We start from the raw sequence: 23,767 nt of genomic DNA, 5'->3' as shown, positions 1-23,767 counted from the left end.
ACAGTTGACACATTTAAGTTCTTTTGCAGAGCAAGATTTATTATCATGTTCTTTACTGCCACATCAGATACAAATGGTAGAGCCACAATAGCCATTTTGCAGATGCCTGTATTTCTGACATTTAAAAGTATTTCAATTGACATTTTAGCGATACTTGTGACATAGAAATGAAAACACTAATCTGACAGTGCCAACAAGAAATCTGAGAAATTAGGTCTAGCACAACAGATATTGATGCAAGCCACAAAATCTTCTGGTCTAATACATGCTTACTCCATCACTGCTGGTTCAAGTTTAAACACTTATTTAAAGAGAAAGATGAAGCCCTACTCCATCATCCTAACCTAAATCATAATAACTGCCTATCCTGATCAAAAATATGGAAAAGTCTGATTCTCATCAGTCAAGTTTTTTTTTTAATTACTACATCTCATCACATCATGTTGTTCCTTATGCCATTACATGGGTCATACATTTTAAATAATTCATCATTAACACTCCTGCCACTATTTGCTAGCCTAACAGTCACTGATCTTTCAAGATCAAGGTTAGAATCAATGCAGCAATATCAAGAGAGCAGAGAACCTGGGCTGGTGTTCCCCAGGGCTCAGTATTCAGTCCCCTTACTATTCCTTTTATATGTCAATAACATTCATCCCTACCTTACAGAAGACACAAAAGTAGCTTGCCATGCAGATGATATAACCATTTGGCACACTAGTGCTAAAATCAAAGAATCAGAGGAGATTCTAAACCAGTGTTTCTCAAAGTGGGGTGTATGCCCCACATGGGGGAAATTTGAATATTTTGGGGAGCAATTAGAAAATGTACATGTACATATTTATAGAACCTGTGTAGCTCAGTGGATGTGGCGTTTGCACACCACGGCGCTTGGCCGCACGAAGGAAGACTTGGTTTCGAGTCTAGTCGGCGACTAGAGGAAATTTTTCTAAGCCTTTTTTCGACTGGTTCCCGAGTTAGCCGATCTCTGGCACGGGCAAGCAGGTTTTTCCTCCCAGAAACTCGGGTTTTTCGTCCTGTAAACTCAAGAAAATCGACCGTAGAACCCACATTATTTCAGACATTAAATGTATTGTGTTAGGGTTAGAGACCACGAGATGGCGGCACATTTGAGCCGTCCCTCTTCACTGCGCACCACTTAATTAGTGATAGCCTTGGGCCATCTATCTCTGATTGGGTACCATTGGAGATTGAACTGCCCACTCAGTCTCCAAAAGTTAGATAGGGCTAAATGGCTTCGCCTACTCCCGTATACGGGAATAAAAAGGCGTTAGCTGATTTAAAAAAAAAAAACATATTTATATTGTACTTTTTCAGAAATTGCCTGACTATTATGCTAGAGGGGAGGAATCAAAATCTTTGAGACATTGAGATGGGGTATGATCCAAAAAACGTTGAGAAACACTGTTCTAATCAAATCCATGAGAGGATTAGAAAAATGGTCAGATGAGCTTAAACTCAAAATCAACCCAGACAAAACAAAACTTCTTTAGTACAGACAGGAAAAATAGACATTCCTACAATCCTAAAGTCATGATCAACAACAAGTTAATTGAAAAAGTCACAAATACAAAATACCTTGGTATTACGCTTGATCAAGAATTACGTTTTGCACAACACATCTCTAACACTTCCAACAGAGCTCTAAAAAAAAATTAAATATACTGAAAAGGCTTTGTGGAACAAATTGGGGCGCAAAGCAAAAAAATCCTCAAAACTACTTACACTACACTAATAAGGCCAATAATGGAATATGCAGCAGCTATCTAGTCACCTTCGGCCTCATTGGTAAACGAAAAATTAGACAAAATACAAGCAAAAGCATCCAAGATTATCATTGGTGCAGTCTCATCCACTAACATCAGAGCCAAACAGGAATGTGGGCTCGACCTGCTGGTGGACAGACGAAAATTTGCAACATAAAATTCATAAATAATATCAGAAGCTGCCAAAGCGATCATATCTCCCTAAAAACTTATGAACATTGGAATCAAAAATGCAGACTTCACAGATTATCAACTTTACAATAAGATGACACTATCAGGAAGAAATAGGTCTTGATCAGCTAAATGCTCACATAAACAAAGAACCTCTATTTTTCAGTCCTTTACCTCCAAATTCCTTCATAAATCTAAATCTTATCAAACTCTGTACAAAAAAGAATCAAAAGAAATGCTCAAAGAAAAAGGCCTAAATACTATCAACCTTCTTTCATCCTCCAAATAGGTTATTTGTTATACCGATGGATCGTCAGACACCAATATGATTAATGGAGGTGCTGGTGTTCTCCTTCTACTCCCGAAAGGTGAAAAACTTTCAATAAAATACGTTAAAGATACTAAGCAATTTTATAAACTTGGTTTTAATCCTATTTCCCCGATGTAAGCAAACAGACAAGTAAGTCAAAGTTTGTGCCTGAACATAGTTCAGGTCTGGGGCAACTTGTGGTAAAGGTGGATTAAGCTCTGATCACTTTCCTTAGTATTTCCCCTAATGCAAAGCATATCCCCTTGAGAAGATGTATGATGCTATGCATTAAAGGCATGGGCCACTATCCAGATCAGTTTCGATCTTTATTGAGGTCTCGTCAGTGGGAGCCAGACCCAAAAATGCCAAGGTTGAAGTAATGCGTACCTTATAAATTTTACCTAAACAAGTTGCCACAAGGTGCTTTGACCTTATTAAATAAAAATCTCAGGATGAGAGAAATACGTAGAAAGTTTTTTTACCTTGGGTATACTATATGTTAAAGATACCAGATAGTAGAGAGGTATTAGGTAGATGAGTATTAGTTCTGGGTATATTAGAACTGTATCATCCGTATTCTAAATAACTTCATTCTTATTGATGTTAATTTAGTGTGTCACTGTCTCTGCTGTATTTTTAAATTTTTCTTTCGCACCAAAATTAGAATGAATGAAACAAAGATCAAAAGAATGGCAGATACAAGAATCACTACAAAAATGATACAAAGGTGGAACTGAGAAGAAGAGCAGGAAGAATAAAGAAAATGAAAATTTCTCGACCAGAACACACTATGCACAGTTCAACGTATATGTTAATTGTATCGGGGAAAAAAAATACACACATACAACACTACTGTATAAAATCAATAGCTACAGCTGGCAAAAAATTGAAAATCCATCATAGTCTGATTTTTGTCCAGCATAAGAACGAGCTAAGTCCTTACTTTCATATTATGATAAAAGAGATCAATGTTAATTCCAGTATTCCAGAAGGAATACTGGAATTAACAGCTGAACATAAATTTCTGTTCCACACACACACACACATTATAAAATAAGAATTAAATAACACAAAGAGCCTGACTACTTTGTCTTTAATTTCATAAGAACACACTAAAAGTTATATAATAATAATAAAAAAAGAAACTATTTGTAAATCTCATTAAATGATTAAGATGTAGTCCATAGAGAGTGGCAATGGAAAATTTTGAAAAGCAACAATACAGAAGTGTGCAAAAAATGCATCTGCTACCAATAGTCAGTCAGTCAGATCTGGTAAACTGTGCAGCGGCCATCAACTCTACCATCTGCAGAAAATTTAAACAACAAATGCTTTTCCTAGAATTAGAAGCTGCACTTGACAAACCTTAATAAATATGGATGCATGACATGGAAAATAATAACCTTAAGATAACAATCCATAGAAGGCACACATGCTAGGGGAGGTTTAAAGTCTGACTATTTCCACCTTTTGTGTATTGTGCACATACTGGAAGAGTGAGCAACCAGCATGTGCAGAGAGAAATACAAAATATAGACAGCAATCCCTCGATTAATGCGCCCCCAATTAGCGTGTGTCATTTTTTTCCTATACCAAATTCTATTAGTGCACCTATATACATTTTAAAAATAAATGTTACAGATTTTAAAAATTTTCTACCTATAAATTTTTATGGCTAACTATTTTAATAAATCACTCACCAGGATGAAATAATTTAGTTACTGATTTAAAACACTTTACAGTTTTTTTTTAATAATGACATACAGTACTACACTATTTTCACGTACACTACGTTCCAAATTTACAGCCAAAATTTATGTCTTCTGCTAATTACATAGCATTTTGCTGATCATATCTCGTGCTTCGTTTGCGATTGTTTTCCTTACTTTTTTTTATTTTATTTTACAGTATTTTTCCAACCTTTCATCATGAGTAAAAGATCAAGATCGAAAAGTAATCTCATTGGAAGAAAAACAACTTGAAATAATAAAGAAAAATGAATAAGGCAGGTCCAGAGCAAAGATAGAACAAGAACACAAAAATGGGTGAATCAACTATAAGAGCAATTTTAAGCAAAGTTGATGAATACAAAGGGAAAGGTGAGGATGCATCGAGTTCATCATGAATGCACTCGAAATCAAAGTATTATAATGCTTGAATTAGAGAGACTTCTTTCTACATAAATTGAAGATTGTAACCAAAAACGGATCCCGCTAAGCACTGACCTTGTTAAATCAAAAGCTCAATTAAGTCTCTTTGCAATCTTGAAATAAAGGGCTATCAATGATGGAAAACCAGAAGAATTTCACGCTAGTGCTGAGTGGTTTGAGCGTTTCAAAGAGAGAAATAGGCTTACAGGCCAAGCTGCAAGTGCAGATAAGGAGGTGGCTGTAAATTATCCAGAGATTTTGAAAAAAATTGTGTAAGAAGGTGGGGGGCTATTGTAACCAACAAATATTTAATGTCGATGAAACCAACTATTTTAGGAAGCGAATGCCTTCCAAGACTTTTCTGGCCAAATCAAAGAAATCTCAGCCTGGTTATAAAGTCGCAAAGTCGAATGAAATTACTGCAAATGATTTTAGAGGCTTTTCAAATGAATTTAAGTTAATTAAATCTCATTCTGAGGAATTGGGTGATTCCAACCTGCTAAATTTAGATGCACAGCGTGAAGATCATGAAGAAAATTTAATCACTGACAAGCCCAAAGAGATTTCACAGAAACAATTTGAAAATATTTTTCGTGCAATCGAAGTTTTTAAGCAGTAGTGTTTAGAGGCTGACCCTGATGAAGAGAAAAGCAGTAAAATTGCAGTAGTAGAAGAGGCCATATGGCCATACTGTCAGTTGCATGAAAAAAAGAAACAGAATGACCACCAATCCACGTTGGCTCAATTCTTTGTGAAGAAGTAGAATAATAAATTTATATTCCGAATATGTTTTATCGTCTTTCATCTTCATAGTTTTCCTTTAACTAGGCCCTCAGAAATACCCTAATTCTTGTATAAAAAAATAAGGGTCAAAAAAGAAATCTGAGGAACGAATCATACTTTTTCCCATAGGTTATTATATTCGATTAGTGCATTTTCGATTAATGCGCCTGTTTTAAAGAAAGCATTATGCGCATTAATCAAGGGATTGCTGTATATCTCCTATCACTTGTGGACAATCAAACAATCAACCACGGCAGACTATATCCTGGATGGTACCCATAGAATTCAATGAAAAAATAAAATAAAAATAAATAACACATGACAAAACAGAATCAAGTCAGATTTTTTCTGGAGCCTTTTCATTATTTTATAATACATATACATGCTTAGTATGTTTGCAACATATAGAATATCTACTCACTATATTTAAAAATGTATCTTAAAGGTTTTTAATATTTAAACTAACACTACTATGTATAATGGTAATCATTGTCATTACTATCAAATTTCTTATATGTACCCTCAAGTGGGTGTACAGAATATCATGATAGTGCTACATCAATTTACATCATTACTAACTTCCTATAGATCTGTTATGTCAGGACTAAAACTTCATCAGATTTTATATTTTGGTCTTCTAAGGCACTTCTTACTATATCAAACTCACATGGATCTTGGTCTTCCTCTGGGTTTTTTCTAACTATCCAAGTAACACTTCTTTTGCTATTCTTTTCTCTCCTATTCTATTTACATGACCATATCACCTGAGACTCTGCTCATACATTCCTGAATACTAACATCATAAAGTTCCTAATATCCTCATTTTTAATATGGTTCTATGATCAATGTCATCTGTTCTCTCTCTCCCCACCTTATTTTTTTCAGAACTCCCATATGGTACTATGGTATCCAGTTCTTGATCAACTCCTTTATTGTAACCATCTCTCTCACTCTCTGATCCATAAGTTAAAATTGCTTGAACACTATCTTGTATGCATATAACTAGTTTTAGTGTTTTGACTAAGCTCCCTCTTATTCCATAGAAATTTATTTGGTTGACTCCTTACTATAGTAGCTTTGATAATTCTATTTCTATTTCCATAATTTGCCATCTTCACTAAAAATTGTGCCTAAATAGTGAAATGTTTTAATTGTCTATAGGATCTCCATTCAGGCAGCTGATGTTCTTAATGTCCCTGCCTATTTGCATTGTGTTTGTCTTTTTAATGCTGATTTTCATATTAAATTTATTATGGCAGTTATTCAATTTGATCAGGGAATCCTGCAGATGTGTCCTGGATGTATTTAAGAGTATAACACCATTTGCATAAAGTAAAGTAAAGAGTTGAGTTTAATATCTCCAAGTTTGGTATTGTGTTTATTGCCATTTATAGACATAGCAACAAACACAGATAGGATTAACTACCTTATCATGAGCAGTAATCAGGTTTCTAAGATGCCAAGTTACTTGGCAGTGACAGGCAATTGAAAGGAAGTGAGAAGGATGCTTTATCACATTTTCTTTCAATAATGTAATCTGTGTAGGTGATGAATCACAGTGGAGATAATGTGCACATGGTTTATAATGGTATCAAGAACAAACTAAGCAATATATCACACAAAAAAAAAATTTTTTAAGATTTTAAAAATGTCAGACTTTAAGAACAAGATATGGGAAACAGCACCATCAAGTTTCTTTCACAACCAGGGCAGATAGCACCATACGAAAAGGCATCTGTAGGCAGATGCTAATCTTAAAGTTTGACCATTCTATGTCTTTGTGTTGCCTGCATGCATGTTAGTCTGTTGTATCCTGACAGGGCAGTGATCAAGACAAAACCTGTAATCCTTATACTTATGTTTAATTTTATTGCTCAGTGCTGTGCATTTATGAACTCTGTAGAATGAATTCAGGTTTTAATGCTACCATTCCTCGGCCTGATTTTCCCCCAACATACTAAACTAAAATGTTTCCCCATTATAAAAGTTGCACAGGTAATACAGTTGATATTTCTTCCACATCTCTGAAAAGAAATGAATTTAGTCAATAAAAATCATGTTTCAAATGAGCTGATAAATGCTTTGAATCTGATTCAAATCCAGAATCTGGATTCTCTCTCAACTGGTATTTGAATACATTATAATATTGATAATTATGTAAATTCAAAGATTGTTATATAAAATTAAAAGATTATATTACTTACTTGACTGAAGACATGCGGTTGATCCTTTTAACATTATCTATCAATTTTCTAATAAAACGTGATTCCACATACCGAAGTATAGCAGACGGGGTTAAGAATAAATCTTTTTTGTAAGCTCTGTGCGGTAGGAAGTTCATCTTTATCTTATAGTTTCTGGAAATGCTCCTTAAAAGTAATAAGGGAATATTTTTAATTACATGAACATGACATATAAACTAACTAATAAACTACTATGTATCCAAACATACGTAAAGACTCCAAGATCTGCAGTCAATTTCACATGTTAGGAATTATAGACACGTTAACACAAGAACATTTTAATATTTGCCAAATATTTCAGTCTGAAACTAACAGACTATCTTCAGTGGCTACATAGGAACAGTTTTTGACAAGGTGGATAATTCTTCTACACAGATGTCGCTATAGATTCGAACACCTATTCAAAGAGAGTGATGAGGCCTTACTTCAACGCCCTAACTTGAATCAAAATGACTGTATATCCTTATCAAAAATATGGGAAAGTTTAATCCGGATAACACATTAAAAAAATTTTTTTTTGTTTTAATTGAGACTTTTAATTCCTACATTAGTAAATTAAGATTATTATATGAAATTGTGAATTAATACCTATAATTTAGTCATCACTCTAATGAAATTTTTCCTCTCTTTAATGCTTAGCAATGTAACATCACATGGCTCGTTCTACTTTTGAATGATCAATTGTTGGTATTCTACCTTGTTAAAAACTGTTCCTATGTAGCCACTGAAGATAGTCTGTTAGTTTCAGACCAAAATATGTGGCAAATATTAAAATATTCTTGTGTTAACGTGTCTATAATTCCTAATTATAATGTCACAAGTGTCTCTCAAGAGTAAAATTTCACATGTGATAAAAAGTGGTAAAAGATGTTTTTTTCTCCTCTCTCTCTCTCTCTCTACTGATTCATTCACTGATTTACATTGATTAATTTTTGACAATGACCTATAGTGATGTATATTTATCAAGTCTTCCTAAGGCTTTTAAAATTTATATCCACAGACAACATGACTTTCTCACTCTTTTGAGAAAACTAGCAAACAATACTTATTGCAAATCTTGAAAATTTTTACTAATGACTGTGATTAATATTATTTGCTCATTTTCTCAAAATGAGTGAGAAACAGTAATGTTGCCTACAGATATAAATTTAAAAGCCTTAGGAAGACCTGATAAATACACATTACTGTATGTCATTGTCAAAAATGAGTCAATGTAAATGAATGAATGAATTTTCTTGTCTCATGAACAAGAATCATTATAGATGTAAGTAGTTGGGTATTAGAATCTTGTTTTCTCATCAAGATTCTAATACTCACAACTGATAACTCAAATAGATCTAACTGAGCTACATTTAAAAAAAAAGTAACTAACATATATTATGATAAAATATATATTATATATGCAAAAGCTGTATTACTTTTTAGTTAATTTCCTGGTTTTAATATATTTAAAAGTTATCATTATGATTATAATCACAACAAGCTAATCTAGCTACAAACTGTAAAATCAATGAAATCTGACATCAGTATAATCCTGTAATGAAATGAAACAAGAACATAAGGGTGTGCCATTTTACCAATGAAGGAAGCTTATTCAGTCCATCTGTACATCATTTCATCTTGAATGTGGGTTTTATACTACTGAGTTCTCCATTGATCTTCCTTTTTGGTTTGTTATTATCCTTAATTTATTTATTTACTTATTTTTAAAAAATAAGAAGTTATGACAAAAATTATCAACAAGAACTGTGTGTGAGAATTGCATAAACCAGGTCTGGACCATTTAGAAATTAAACCCATCTTTCAATAAGATGTTTATAGACGTTCAGCAGCATAAATTTTCAACTGATGGCCAAAGATAAGTTATACAGCCTGACAAATCAACATTTCTGCTAATTCATAATGACTAAGAGTTTAGATGTAGTATATGCCATCTCTATATTTCAATCTGGTAGAGATCTGTAATGATCCAAGGGTAAATTTTCTTGGGAAGAGGGCTATACCCAAGAAGAGTATGTAGAAAATAGTTAAGGCTTTTAACCAGATAACATTTGTCACTTTCTATTGTAGTTATCTACTTGAAAGAGGATGGGCTTTCAGTTTAGGTTCAAAATTGAACCTAAACTGAAAAAACTGCATTTATTGGCTGAAACTAACATGCATTATTATTATTATTGTACACTGTTCATATGTTTCACTTGGGATAAAGAAGGGACATCACTCAATGAAAAAAATACCTATTGCTTTCATATGAAACAAAGGTATTGTGAAACATCATAACTTCGTGTGTGTGTGTGGGGGGGGGGGGGCTCATCTTTCCCAAAGTTGGAATGATGAGGCACATCCAACTCAGAATTAGAATGATTTATAGTGGTATATCTAGATTTAATAAAAATCTTAAAATTAACTATTATGCTTTCATACATTTTACTATTTAAATCTGTTTGCCACTCTCCCACTAAACATAGGACTATTATATATATTATAGACATATTATATCTAGATTTAATAAAAATCTTAAAATTAACTATTATGCTTTCATACATTTTACTATTTAAATCTGTTTGCCACTCTCCCACTAAACATAGACTGAGTGTCAAGAGTTAGGTATTAAAGATGCTATATTAATTCACTTAATGCTATTGGGATTTAAAATTAAAAAAATTTTCAACTTAATTTCATTGTGATTTTATTGGATTTCTATACTAATTTTTTTTTAACTTAAAATATCATTTATCATCATCAGAATTGAAAGAATGATCTTGGTGAATTATAAGTGCTATTGCAGGATTGCTACATGCATTATTCTTATTTATTTGTTGTTTTGTATAATGTAGAAACAAATTAACTGGCATCTACTTGTTTTTCCTCTGCTAAATGTCAGCTTCCTTAGCTTTGGTATTTATTTCCATACTTTTGTCATTATTTATCCCTTTCTCTTTTGCATTAGTTACTGCTATGTAATAGTGTTTAGCAATGCAGGATTATTTGTACTGCTCATACTATCCACATTGTAGATTAGTCTACATTGCAAATGGAAACAGTAGCTCAGATTGAAATTGTTTGGATTTTGCTTTTCAACAGGTGAAAATCACAGGAGTGGTAAGTGTTACATTGGTTAACTATTTTAACTTGGCTGAAAATAAGAACAAAATAGTTAAAATCCAGGAGTGGGAGGAATCAAAGTAAATATGAGTGAACTCAGAAGTATATAGTTTGCTGAGGTTTGCACCACAGATCTTTCTTTTATCTTTATTCTAATTTTTTGACGAACTAGTTTAGTTATTTAATCATCAAAATGCTAACCAGGTTCATTTTGAATGGAATCACTATTACTGACCTCAGACTCAAGTATTTAACTTGATTCAAAGAAACTTTAATCGTTAACTTTTATAGCTGAAGTCAGTGATTACTCCAAGTATATCCAAAATGATTTAATAAATCAATTTTTTTTTACTGTAATTATATAGTGAACATATAAAGGAAAATCATTATACTGTGAATTAAAAATATTAAGTCATTCTCATATACCTTCTCTCAAATTAAATTGTACAAACCATTAAAGATGAATGTTGAGCTTAACTAAAATTTAACACTAATAATGACAAATATAAAGATACATCAGAGCCATGTATCTTGAGCAGGTTTTGTAAACTTATGAATATATAGGTGTGATATAAAAATAATAACAATTTGGAAACTACTTTGTAAATTGTTCTTACCTTACATCTAATTTTAAGAATTCTTTGACAGTTACATCTTCCAGCACCTGTTTTAAAAATATAACTTTAAAATATAGTTTAGTTTAATACACATAAAAAGAAAAAAAATAATTAAATATACATATTAAGACAACAATATTACCATCATGAATAGTTAAATAACATATAAAAATTTATATTATTATTTATTGTTGGCTGTCGCTAGAATTTAAATATTCTCATTCATCATGATATAAGGGAAAGAATGAATTAGAATTTATATGGAGTCATTTTTTTCTCAAAAAAAAAAAAAAAAAAAAAAAATACAGTCATCATCATCATCATCATGCATATCAAGGATTTAGGCCTAGCATGGTCTGTTCCAGTCTTAGAAGTCATCGTTGAATCATTTAAGAGGACATCCTGGTTTTCTTTTTCCTAATGGCTTGTACTTTAAAGCTTGCATTATTTATTGTTGGTTGTTACTAGAATTTAAATATTCTCATTCATCATGATAGAAGGGAAAGAATGAATTAGAATTTATATGGAGTCATTTTTTTCATAAGAAAAAAATACAGTCATCATCATCATCAGGCGTATCAAGGATTTAGGCCTAGCATGGCCTGTTCCGTCCTTAGAAGTCATCGTTGAATCATTTAAGAGGATTTAGGCCTAACATGGCCTGTTCCGGCCTTAGAAGTCATCGTTGAATCATTTAAGAGGACTTCCTGGTTTTCTTTTTCCTAATGGCTTGTACTTTAAGGCTTGTTTTGGTAATCTTTCTGTTTTCATTCTTGGAACACGTTCAAAGAATGAAAACATACATTTGAACGTATGGCCATAGTTTTTGATTTTTCTGTTGATATTATCATATCATAATCTTTGGATATCTCATTTAGATCTAAAATAGCTTTCTGTAAGTTATCTTCAGAATTTGTAATTATTATTTGGTCGTCGGCAAAGAGGAGAGTGTTTAAGTTAACTGTAGGAGAAAGTTTAATTCCTTGATGTAAATTTTTATTCTATTATATTATTATTTCATTTAAGTAGATATTAAAAAGAATTGCTGAGAGGGGACATCCCTGTCGGACCCCTTGGTTTATCTCTCTCTCACATGATAGCTCGTGATTTAATCTTATTTGTATTTGATTATTTTCATATATACTTGTGATAGCTTTTAGGATATTTTTTGGTATTTGTCTTTCTTTTAATATGTTAAATAATATGTTTCTTTTAACTTTGTCAAATGCTTTTTCAAAAAAACACAGTGATCTCTCAATTATTTGAACTTCAAATAACTGAATAATGAATGGGTTAGTGTGTCAAATGATTTCTTGTACAGCCCTATGTAACTGTAACACCACAAAGTAATCTACATGATATCTAAAATTGCAGGAAAAAAAAAAAAAAAAGCTTTCATATCTTTGACAATTGCATATACATATGATAGAAATTAGAAATGGTATTTTATTCCACACTTAAGTGCTCATGTGATGTTTATCACTACTATATTACCAAACAGTACTGAATATTATTTCCTTACACCTATGGCTATTTAATTTAGCTTTAATTAATGAAAAATCAAGACCACTCCCATTAAAATAGAACATATGATACCTGTAGGACCTCACATGCTTGATAACCACACTGTCAGTTGCAAGTATTTGATCCCAAGTTCTACCCCCCCGACCTACCAAAAGTTGCAAAATATCATTACAATGCAAAGAGCTGTAGCTCAGTTGGTATTGACAATGCTGTTTATTTGGAAAGAACTGAGTCTGAGTTCCATTTAAGACGCAAAGAACTTTTAGGCTTTTCAACTGAAGGTGGGGTAGAGTTTTCCCCTCCATGAAATAAGTTTTTCATGGAGGGAAAATATAGCAGCAGATTGATAATTATAAAACTTGAAGCAAAATCAATAGATATAATAATAATTCAAGTACACATGCCTACCAGTAACCACAGTGATGATTTTGAAATTGAAAGAGTATATGCAGAAATGGAGTATTGATAAAACTCACCAAAAGTGAAGACAATCTCATTGTCATTGGCGACTGGAAGGCAGTCATTAGAAAAGAAAAAGATAGTGGAGAGATAGGAAAATATGGACTGGGATGCTGAAATGAGAGAGGCAATATGCTTCTAGAGTTCTGCCACCAATTTAATCTGATAATTACCAAAAAGAAGGTATACTTGGAAAATGCCAGGGGTTATAGGAAGGTGTCAAATAATTATATCATGACAAGAAATTAACTATGCAACTGATGCAGACAACAACCACAATTTGGTTTTATTGAAATGCAATTTGAAATTCAAAAAGCTGTAAGATTCAAGGAAAAAGCTCAAATGGAATATCGATAATCGAAAATAGAGGAAAACCATAAAACCAATAAACAGAAGACCAATGAAAACATTAAAACTGGAGAGAGAGAGAGTGGAAAGAAAAACATGTTAGGAAAGTGGACCCATTTCAAGGATCCAATCAAGGAAGCCAATTACTGAACAGGAGTAAGAAATAGGACAACAAAAATAAAAGAACAGCTTGGATCACCTAAGACATTCTAAACCTCATACATGAAAGAAGAAAATATAAAATTTCTCTATAAGAAAGTAAGGAAAAATATAAACAATTACAAAAATATGATAAATGCAAAGAAATAGAAAATTTAACTCAGACAAAGAATCAATAAAACATACACCAGAAAAACAAAACAAGAAGCACAATTATCAAAAATAAACTTGGGAGCATTTTTACAGATAAGGAAGAAATTTATGAAAAATGGAAGGAGTTTAGAAAAAGTCTTAAAGGAAAAGATCTATATAATGAAGCCATAGAAATGAAACAAGGCTTGATAAGGAAGAAATTGGCCCAACCATATTACAAGATGAATGTGAATGGATGCTAAATGAATTGTCTTCTAATAAGGTATCAGGTGTTGATAACATTCCCTCAGAATTAATAAAATATTAAGGAAAGAACTAAGTCATACCTATTCAAGATCATAAGAAACATATATGAACTTGAATCACTCCCAAAAACTTTACACAATGCTCTGTCATTCCCATTCCTAAAATAAATAATGCAGACAAGTGTGAAAAATCATCAAAAAATAAGTTTAATATCAAGTGCTTCAAAAATATTATTAAAAGTTATATATTAAAAAAAAAAAAGATTAACAAAGAAGGCTGAAGAATATATTGGCAATGACCAATTTGGATTCAGGAAACAACAAAAGACAAGAGACACAATCCTTGCTCTTAGAACAATTATAGAAAGAAGATTTTAGAAGAATAAAAATACTCTGATAGTTTTTTTTTTTTTTTTTTTTTTGGTGACATGGAGAAAGCCTTCACTAGTCTTTACTAGAACCAACGTGCCAAATCTTGAAAACAGTAAAGGTAGATTGGAGAGACAGAAGGCTCATATTTAATTTCTACACCAAGTCCAAACAGAAACAACCAACAGCAAAACTAAAATAGCAAGGATATATAAAAGTATAAAACAAAGGTGTTCTTTATCTTCACATTGAATATCTCCATATCTCTTATCTCCACTGTTTAATCTCTACATTGAAGAAGCAATAAATAAATTAACAGAACTAATAGAATACATGGAATCAAAATTAGCTGACTACAATTTGCTGATGATATAGCAGTTATTGCTGATAATGAGGAACCGGAATCCACCCTGACAAAGAAGGAAGAAATTTTCACACAGTACAGTCTAAAAATTAATTATAAGAAAACTACTAATCACAAGTAAAGTGAATCTTATGGAAATAAAGTTGAAAATAAATAACAACTCAATACAACAGGTAACCTCCTTTAAATACTTCGGGAATTTCACATGGAAAATGGAAGAAGACAATCAGATATAAAAGTAAAACAAGCTTAGCTAAAAAGGCATTCTGCACTAGAAGAATGCATTTTTACTAGTTTTTTTTTTTTTACTTTGGGGCTGGAGAGGATGATGAGAATTAGTTGGAAGAAAAGAAAGATTAATGAAGAAATTCTAAAAATGGTTCAAGAAGAATGAACTACATCAATAAGAGAAGAAAAAGCCTAATTGGACACTACCTGAGACATGGACTGCTTACAGGAAATAATGGAGGGAACTCTAGAAGGAAAGAAGCCAAGAGGCAGACCAAGAATTTCCTACATAAACAACTGAAAGTTATGAAGATATAAAAAGGAGGACACGGCCTGTGTAACTCAGTGGAAGTGGTGCTTCCATACTCTGTGCTAGGCTTCTTGAAGGTAGACTTAAGTTCAAATCTAGTTGCCAACTAGACAAACTTTTTCTAAGCCTTTCTTTGACCAGTTCCCAAGTTAACTGATCTCTGGCATGGGCAAGAGTTTTTTCTCCTGGAAATTCAGGTTTTTCATCCCACAGAACCCACACTATTTTAGACAAGAACATGTCCAGTCAGAGATAGCTGGCTCAAGACCATAACTAAGTATAAGTGGCAACAGATGAAAAGACTGGCAAACAACTGTTGCCATCTCTTGGTACCTAACCCTAACAGGATATGTTCTTGTCTAAAATAGTGTGGGTTCTGTGGGATGAAAAACCTGAATTTCCGGGAGAAAAAACTCTTGCCCATGCCAGAGATCAGCTAACTTAGGAACTGGTCAAAGAACCAAAGAACCTGTAAGGGAATAAAAGGTGTTAAATGTTTTGTTTGTTTTTTTTTGAAAAAGGAGAGCACAGGACAAGACATTATGATGTACTATTACCACCAACCAATCTTTGGACTGATGCACCTGAGAAGAAGATACCAAGAACAGCTCGGTGCATGACCTCTGAACTTTTGCAGAAGGACATCTGAAAAATCCTTAATAGCATTATGTAACAAGCCTTCTGGTCAAGAAGATGGCATTTCCCTGCTATCCTACCAGATTATGTTCAAAATTTGTAGCCCAGAATTAACACCATTCCTATATTGCCTTTGCAATCTTTCACAATAGTTTGTACCTACACATGGAAGCAAGCCTATATTTAGCCTATTTCAAAAAAGGAGGATAAAAGTAGAGCCATCAAACCATTTTCCCATTGTTCTTACCTCAATCTTCTTGAAAAAAAAAATGGAGAAAGTCATCAACAGTTAACTTCTTCCCAACCTGGGGCCCGCAGGTTAATTACTCATCACCAATAGATTCTACCACTCTCCAGCAGATCTAATACCCAAGTTTGAACACAGACCATGAAAAAATTGGAAAAACTATTTGTTGCTACTGAATTTCCAAGCATCACAGTTGATTCAAGCACAGAGGTCTGTTCAACAAACTACCAATGCAAAGAGTATCTTATGGCTTTACTCTGCAATTCAGTCGACAGTTTCCTCTCTCGCTATTTATTGTGTGTATGTGTGTCATGGCAGATGGTTTCTATTCTTCAGATTTCCACATCAATTCCAGAATACTTCACAGAACTCACCAAATAAAGTTCATCACTTGTAAACTAATTCAAAAAATAAAATAAAAGAATCATTCAAACTATTTGCTCACCTGATGCAAATAAACCATAGTAAACCGTAATTTCAGTTTATTGGCTTTAGTTTCAGCATCATCAGTAGGAAGAAGTGGAAGATCCATACTTGGTGTTGCAATATTGGCACTTGCCACCATAAGAATTTCTCTCATCCGAGGAATTCCAAGAGTGACGTTCATCTCACCGCGACCAGCAAAATGAAAGGTGTTCAGAGTCATCTGAGTAGATGGTTCTCCAATGGACTAGATGTAATAAAATAGTGAAATTATAGTGGCTGAATTAATTAAAAATAAACATTATACCAATTCTGTCAATTGAAAGCAAAATTACAATACAAAATAAAACAGCAAATAATAGGTCAATTAAATCATTGCAATATCTATTGTAGTTACTCAGAAGTTCTTCATTAATTAACAATGAATATCAATATATAAATGAAGGGAAATCTAATTCTAGTTGTTATTTGATTGCTTTACAAAATATTCTAATACAAATCCAGTTAAGCTCGATAGATTCAGATCATCGTGCATACATGAAGAAATGCACCAACACTTACAGGCAAAGTAATTCATAATTATACCTGGATAATTCAACTTCCACCCGCTCCCCACCTCTTTAAAGGTCATTAACAATAAAATATTTACATGCATACTGTATGTACAGTTTCTGGTGCTATATGCTGAAATCTCACATTTTGATTTTGTCTTAATGGAAGGGAAGAGAAGTGGGGGAGATCAGGGATCTGAAGAATATTTTTAAAAAGAGTTGTTATACTAACCAAAATTGACTGCATCATAAAAAATTATCATATGTTAGAAATTTTATTTTGAAACTGCATCAGCTGATGAATTTAAAAAATAAACTAAACAGAAGCTTCAAGTTAGAGGATAACTAGATCCTACATATTATAATTTCATGAAAATAAATAAAGTTAGAAATAGAATGTCTATGAGAAAGTGAATGAATTTGTACAAGATGGGTCATATGTTAAACAGAATGTCATCTTCTTCTTCAACCATTTTTGTTCACTGCTGGACGAAGGTTTCCCTCATTCACTATAAAGTTCTATCTTGAGTTTTTCTAAGCTGCTGAGTACTAGCCATCTCTTTAATCTCATTCTTCCACAGTTTCTTTGGTCTTCCTGTCTTTCCATCTCTGGGATACCATTCTGATATCAACTTTGTCCATTTCTGAGTGTTACTTCTTGCAACATGACCTGACCATTCCCATTTGGATATTTTAATGACTGTTATAATATCTCACCCTAGTCTAAGCTCAGATCCAAGTATATTGTTTTCTATCTAAAATGGTAATAATGAATAATGATCTTTCCATTTTCCTCTGGGTAATTCTCAACAAGTTGAGGATTACTTAGAGGATTGGGATGTTTCCTGTGAGTGCTTCATGGCATTTTCCAAAAGCTATCCAACCAATTTGAATTCTATATATAACTTCTTTTTCACAGCCTCCCTCTACATTGACCTTTTGTTCTAGGTAAATATAGAAAGTTACTATATTAACTTCCTGGTGTTCCATTTGCACTGGATTTTGGCAATGTATTTATTATTTTTGTTTTTGTTTATATTTTATCCTTTTTTACTTTCTGCATTCAGCTCATTGATCATCTGTTGAAGATCTGCAGAGATTCCTAAAAGAAGCATATCATCAGCAAATCATAGATGATTTAGTTCTTTCCCATTTATTCCCAAGCATTTATAGAGAGGTTTTTGGTGTACTACTCCAAATGTGGGAACAGCAGCATAAGTTGGAAATATTTAGGATACACAGTGTTAAAAGTTGTACAGGCAGGTAAAAAGTAACACCTTGAGAGAAAAGCAACAATAACATTTTTTTTTTTCCTTTCAGAGTTTGAGAGTGCTATGGATATGATGTATTCATGTAAGAAAAGGCTGGCCATGTAAGTCAACCAAAGAAGGGAAATCCATCTTTTCTGGGGACTGAGCATTATCAAATGTAAAAAGAAGGAAAGCAAGATTTTCCTTAAGAGAAATAAGACAGGACTATATGTTGTTGGCACTAATATGAAGATTCTTGAAGACTATGTTTGACAAATTAGAAGATAAATATCCTGTAATCAGCAAAACTATATTATTTATGTGTAGGAAGAAGAAGAGAATGTACTCCAACAATGACAGGGAAATTTGAAAAGCAAACCATTCACTATTACACATAGTGAATAACCAACTGTAAGGGATGGAAGACAGGTCACAAGAAGATAGTAATCTCATAATTAAGCATATGGTTGCTCTTGAATTTGAATTTTTATTTGGATTTCAGATATATGATTAGATCAGACACAAACTTTACCATAACATGTGTTCAAAAGTGAGTAATGATAGTAGATCTACTGTGGATGAAAAGTGGAATTCATATTGGCAGTTGCAAATTAATGACAGGCTTCTGATAGCAAAGAGTTAACAATAATGATCCTCTCAATTATTCTTGAGAGAAAATGAGGTGAGACAATACCTTTTATCTCTCTTTCTTTTTTTGTTTTGGATTTACTGAATACATACTTGCTTCTATTCTGTAGGGTAAATGCCAAATGAGTATGAAAAGTATAAAGACAACTATTAATTCAGAAGCACAATGTCTTTCTAGACAAATATCAGAAAAGGCATGCAGTGAGTGAGCTGTTTGATTTGACACCTCCAGGGAGTCCAAAGGGAGGGAGGGCACCTACTGTACAACTGTCTCCACAACTCAATCCACCAACTGACCACAACTACATCAATGCCATCTACCGCCAACCACCACTAGTATTTCCAAAGACAATCACAAACACCCATGCCCACGGCGGGATTCGAACCCACAGCCTTTTGGCTGGAGAGCGGATACACTAACCACTCGACCAGCCAGGCTGACCATTGATGATTACACTAACTGTATTTTTAATGATTTTTAAAAAATATCAAGTTACTATTTTCTTATTCTAAATTTCAAAAAACTTTAATTTGTGATACATCATTATTCTAAAAATATCTTTTGTAGTTCATCAGAAAACAGCAATAACTTATTATTGCTATGTTCTTTCTGTTTACTTGTAAGAAGGCTATGTGCAAATATTTTTCTTCTGATGTTCTTTAAATGGTCTATAATTTTTCCTCATGGTTTTCAAATATTTAAATTCTTCAAAACTGCATAATGTAGCACTTTTTGACACAGGTGTGTGTATGTGTGTGACAGCTGAGGAGATATTTTTAGAATAATGACGTATCACAAACTGAAGCATTTTTTCTTAGATTTTTATTTTTTTTTTTTGAAATGTAGAATAGGAAAATAGCAACTTGATATTTTTTAAAAATCATTAAAAATACAGTTACTGTAATCATCAATGGAGGTTATTGGTGCAAGGATAATAAAAAAAGAGAGCAAAAAACATTTATTATGAAATGCATTTGTATAAATTAATTCTTTGTAAAAAAAAACAAAAAACATGCAATTTGTCTCAGTCTAATAAGATCTGCCTAAGTTTACACAGCTTAGCAGGATTACTAAAAACTGCATTCCTCTCTTAAGTGAAATGTTGGCATTTAACCAGAACATGGCCACTGTTACAATGTTCACACATAAGCAGATCATCAGCCTTACCAACAGATAAGTGTGTGTCCTGACAGGTTTGTTGCCTATAAACAAATTTCCATCTGATATCACAGCCCTTTTTTTGCCCATGTACTTCATTCAGGTTATTTTTGTGGCAAAATATTTTTAGATTCAGAGATTCTAAAACCCTGCCTGCAAGATTTAAACACAACCCTAACAAACAACACACACATCCAATTCGCTCTTTAACTGAGATTGAAAACAATAACATGTCTTTTCTCAGGCTATCTTTCCTTTACGGTCTACTGTAAACCTACACATACATTGCAATACATACACAAAGCTCATAACCATCCAACACAAATCTAAAGCACCACTAAAAATAGAGCTCTAACTATTTGCAGTAATGAGCAGGCCATGAAAGAAGCAGAACGATTATAAAGAAAACAGGAAAATAATCGACAGAATCCTTCACAAGAATACTACCAAAGATAAAGATTACAAAAAGGCCACAGCCACACAAAACTTCCAAAACAAATTCCCTGGTCTCCATTTTTAGTTTTCTCCCTCTCCATCCCTTACTTAGATATCGATGCGCTTTCTGTCCAGCTTTCAATCTCCCATGAATCTCTTTACTGCACATGTGCAATTGTTCAACTAGAGCAAGCAAGTAAGAAGTTAATATGTATTACTCTACAATTAACAAGTTCTGTCAACTAAAATATCACCAAAATTATTACAAATATCAGATTTCTAGTAAGTAAAATTTAATCCAAAAAACATTTATCAGTCTTAAATTAAAGATGCCAAGAAATTATATTCTTACTTAATCCTTTATTTGATTGTAGGCAAACAAAGCTTGTGTGTGAAGAATCTTCACACACAAGGATAGTTGTATATAGAGGCTAATGACTTCACATTTGCCTTAATATCCCATGCAAAGCACAACTCCTTTCAGGTGTATATAATGCTATGCAATGTACACATTATATTGGGAAGGGCCACTACTCAGACTAGTTTTGACCTTTACTAAGGTCTCATCAATGGGAGTGAGACCCAGAACACTTACCAAGGTTAAACATAATTCAGAAGTCATATACAGTACATACACATTATCATCAAATTCCTGCCATGTACCCTCAAGGGGGTGTACAGGATATGATCGTACTACATGAAAAATGTACATCATTACTAACTTCCTATCTACAATTTTCCTCCAAATCAGTCTGTTACTTGTCAAGACGCTAACATTATCAGATCTTATATTTCTATCGTCTAAGGCACATTGTACCATATCAATCCACCTATATCTTGGTCTTCCTCTGGGTCGTTTTCCTGCCAACCTGGCAGAGAACACTTGTTTTTGCCAATCTTTCCTTGCCCATTCTGTTTAAGTGACCATACCACCTGAGATTAGCTCTGCTATCGCATTCCTGGATGCTGACAATGTCAAGTTCTTTCCTAATATCCCCGTTTTTAATGATATACTGCAGATATGAGAGTCCTGAGAAAGATTAGGAGTGTGAACAGATGGCATCAATGGCAGTATCATATTAAAAATGAGGATATTAGGAAAGAACTTGCCAACGTTAGCATTCAGGAATGTGTTAGTAGAGCTAATCTCAGGTGGTATGGTCACTTAAAAAGAATGGGAGAGGAAAGATCAACAAAACAAGTGTTCTTTGCCAGGTTAGCAGGAATAAGACCCCGAGGAAGAAGACCAAAAGTGCCTTAAAAGACAGAAATATAAGATCTGATAATGTTGGAGTCTTAACAGCTAAGAGATTAATTTGGAGGAAAATTGGTGATCAGAAGTTATTAATGGTGTAACTTTTTTCAAGTGTTACTATCATAATTATTATGTACACCCACTGAAGGTACATATGAGGAATTTGATGATGATGAAATAATTATATATTTTATTACATAAAATGTATATCCCAAAAGAGAAGTTGAAGCAATAAAAATATAAATGTACATGAAATTATTACATTTATTTCTATTTAACACTCAAATGTCTGCTACACTGCAGTGAATAGCATTATATATCATTACCTGTGCTGCTATAAGTCCCACTGCTTCTCCTGGTTCTGCTAAAGACATCATAGCTTTCTGGTAAACCATGTTTTTGAAATCACTAATGTGCATTACACTTTTACTCTTATTTTCACTAATAATTTCTTCATCGGAAACAAGGCCAAGTGGATTTGAATTAATGTAATTTTCAATAGCACCATCAAGATTTTCAGAGACTACACCAAAATTAGTATCTGCTCTCAGGAAAGAAGAAATAGGATCAGGACATCTTCTAGATATTTTATTATACCTACGAAAAAAAAAAAAATAAATAAATAAATATTTATTTTTAAAATAACTTTTATTCTAGGTACTGCAAATACTCTAAGGCAATAAATATTCTCAAAATGTATTCTGCAGTTCATCAACATAATATAAAAATTGTGGATTACCTCCTCAAAACCCAAATCTGTGTTGAACTAGTTTGCCAAGTGCATATAAACTCTGATTTCAACTAATAGTTTTGGTTCAAATCTCACTGTGATATGGATGTTTTTGAAAGTTAGGTGGTAGACTATTTTCATCACTTGATATTGTTACATCCTGAATGAAGAACCTTTAAAAGGAAACAATTCATTCAGGATTTAACAAGTCAGAAAAATCAGCTGAGGAAAAAAACTAGTACTCAAGCAGAAGAAATAAAGTACTAACTGTACATAGAAATAGAATTACCTCCTTTTAGTAGAATTGTAATACCATGTAAAGAACTTTGTGTACAAATTAATGATTCTATGTAAAAGAAATATTAGCTTAAATTTGTGTCCTATTAAGCTATCTCAAATAATGTAAGTCATCAGACAGGTAATGAGTAACAGTGCAAAGGTCGCGTCTAAAACGCACGTATCGGTCATAATGCCGGAGGCTACAGTGTACACAGAAAATAACGTAAGCGCACTTTCCTCGAAGACAGCACCTAACAGCAACAGGGAGATTAAGGATCATCTTAAGAGCATTAAAACTAAGGGTTTTGCGAAAAAAAAGGATACAGCAAAAAGAGGGTGCTAGAACACAGAATATAAGACAATGCATGCCATATTGCAAGGCTTTTTGTTCTGGATTTCATCTCGAGGATTCTTGACCAGTGGTCGGAGAAAGGACGAGCCAGGGTTCTATGATGTCAGACAGCGAGCTGTTTTCCTGATTATGCTGAACAAGATTCCACGTGGAGTCATCAGCCTATGAAGAATCGTGCCGCTCGCTGGATGTCCCATCGGAAAGGAGCGGAGATAGCCCTCAGTCACAGAAGAAAATAGTTCAAGTTCATCAACAGTAGAAAGGATGATGTAGCCATAAGCCAGGCGCCGAAACAGCCAATCGAAGGATGACTAGAACAACACGTTGTAGTTAATAGACCTTTGGAAAGAACTGGGTAATGTAGAGATCTTTGTTATATGTTATGGAAATGATAGAAGATTGAAATTTGTGTTTGATTAAGTAATGTGGACAATCCTTTAGAGAACTTTGATAAGATTTCGTATTTGAGACAGCAAA

The 23,767-nt window shown here is 33.1% G+C and overlaps 1 protein-coding gene across 1 annotated transcript in view; it reads right to left on the bottom strand.

Annotated features, from left to right (window-relative positions):
• Polr1A (RNA polymerase I subunit RpI1) overlaps positions 1–23,767 on the bottom strand; it is a 352,992-nt gene that overhangs the window by 123,184 nt on the left and 206,041 nt on the right. Inside the window, exons 22-25 of the mRNA XM_090408580.1 lie at positions 22,256–22,526; positions 16,654–16,878; positions 11,167–11,213; positions 7,406–7,570 (exon numbers count right to left, since the gene is read on the bottom strand). Coding sequence (XP_090264706.1) covers positions 7,406–7,570; positions 11,167–11,213; positions 16,654–16,878; positions 22,256–22,526 — 708 coding nt within the window. The remainder of the gene's footprint in view (positions 1–7,405; positions 7,571–11,166; positions 11,214–16,653; positions 16,879–22,255; positions 22,527–23,767) is intronic.

Source organism: Typopeltis vanoorti, chromosome 18, assembly GCF_054136105.1.
Source record: "Typopeltis vanoorti isolate ZY-2024b chromosome 18, IOZ_Tvanoo_1.0, whole genome shotgun sequence".
Taxonomy (NCBI): domain Eukaryota; kingdom Metazoa; phylum Arthropoda; class Arachnida; order Uropygi; family Thelyphonidae; genus Typopeltis; species Typopeltis vanoorti.
The sequence above is the reverse complement of the archived record's forward strand: the minus strand, read 5'-3'. Positions and strand labels throughout refer to the sequence as shown.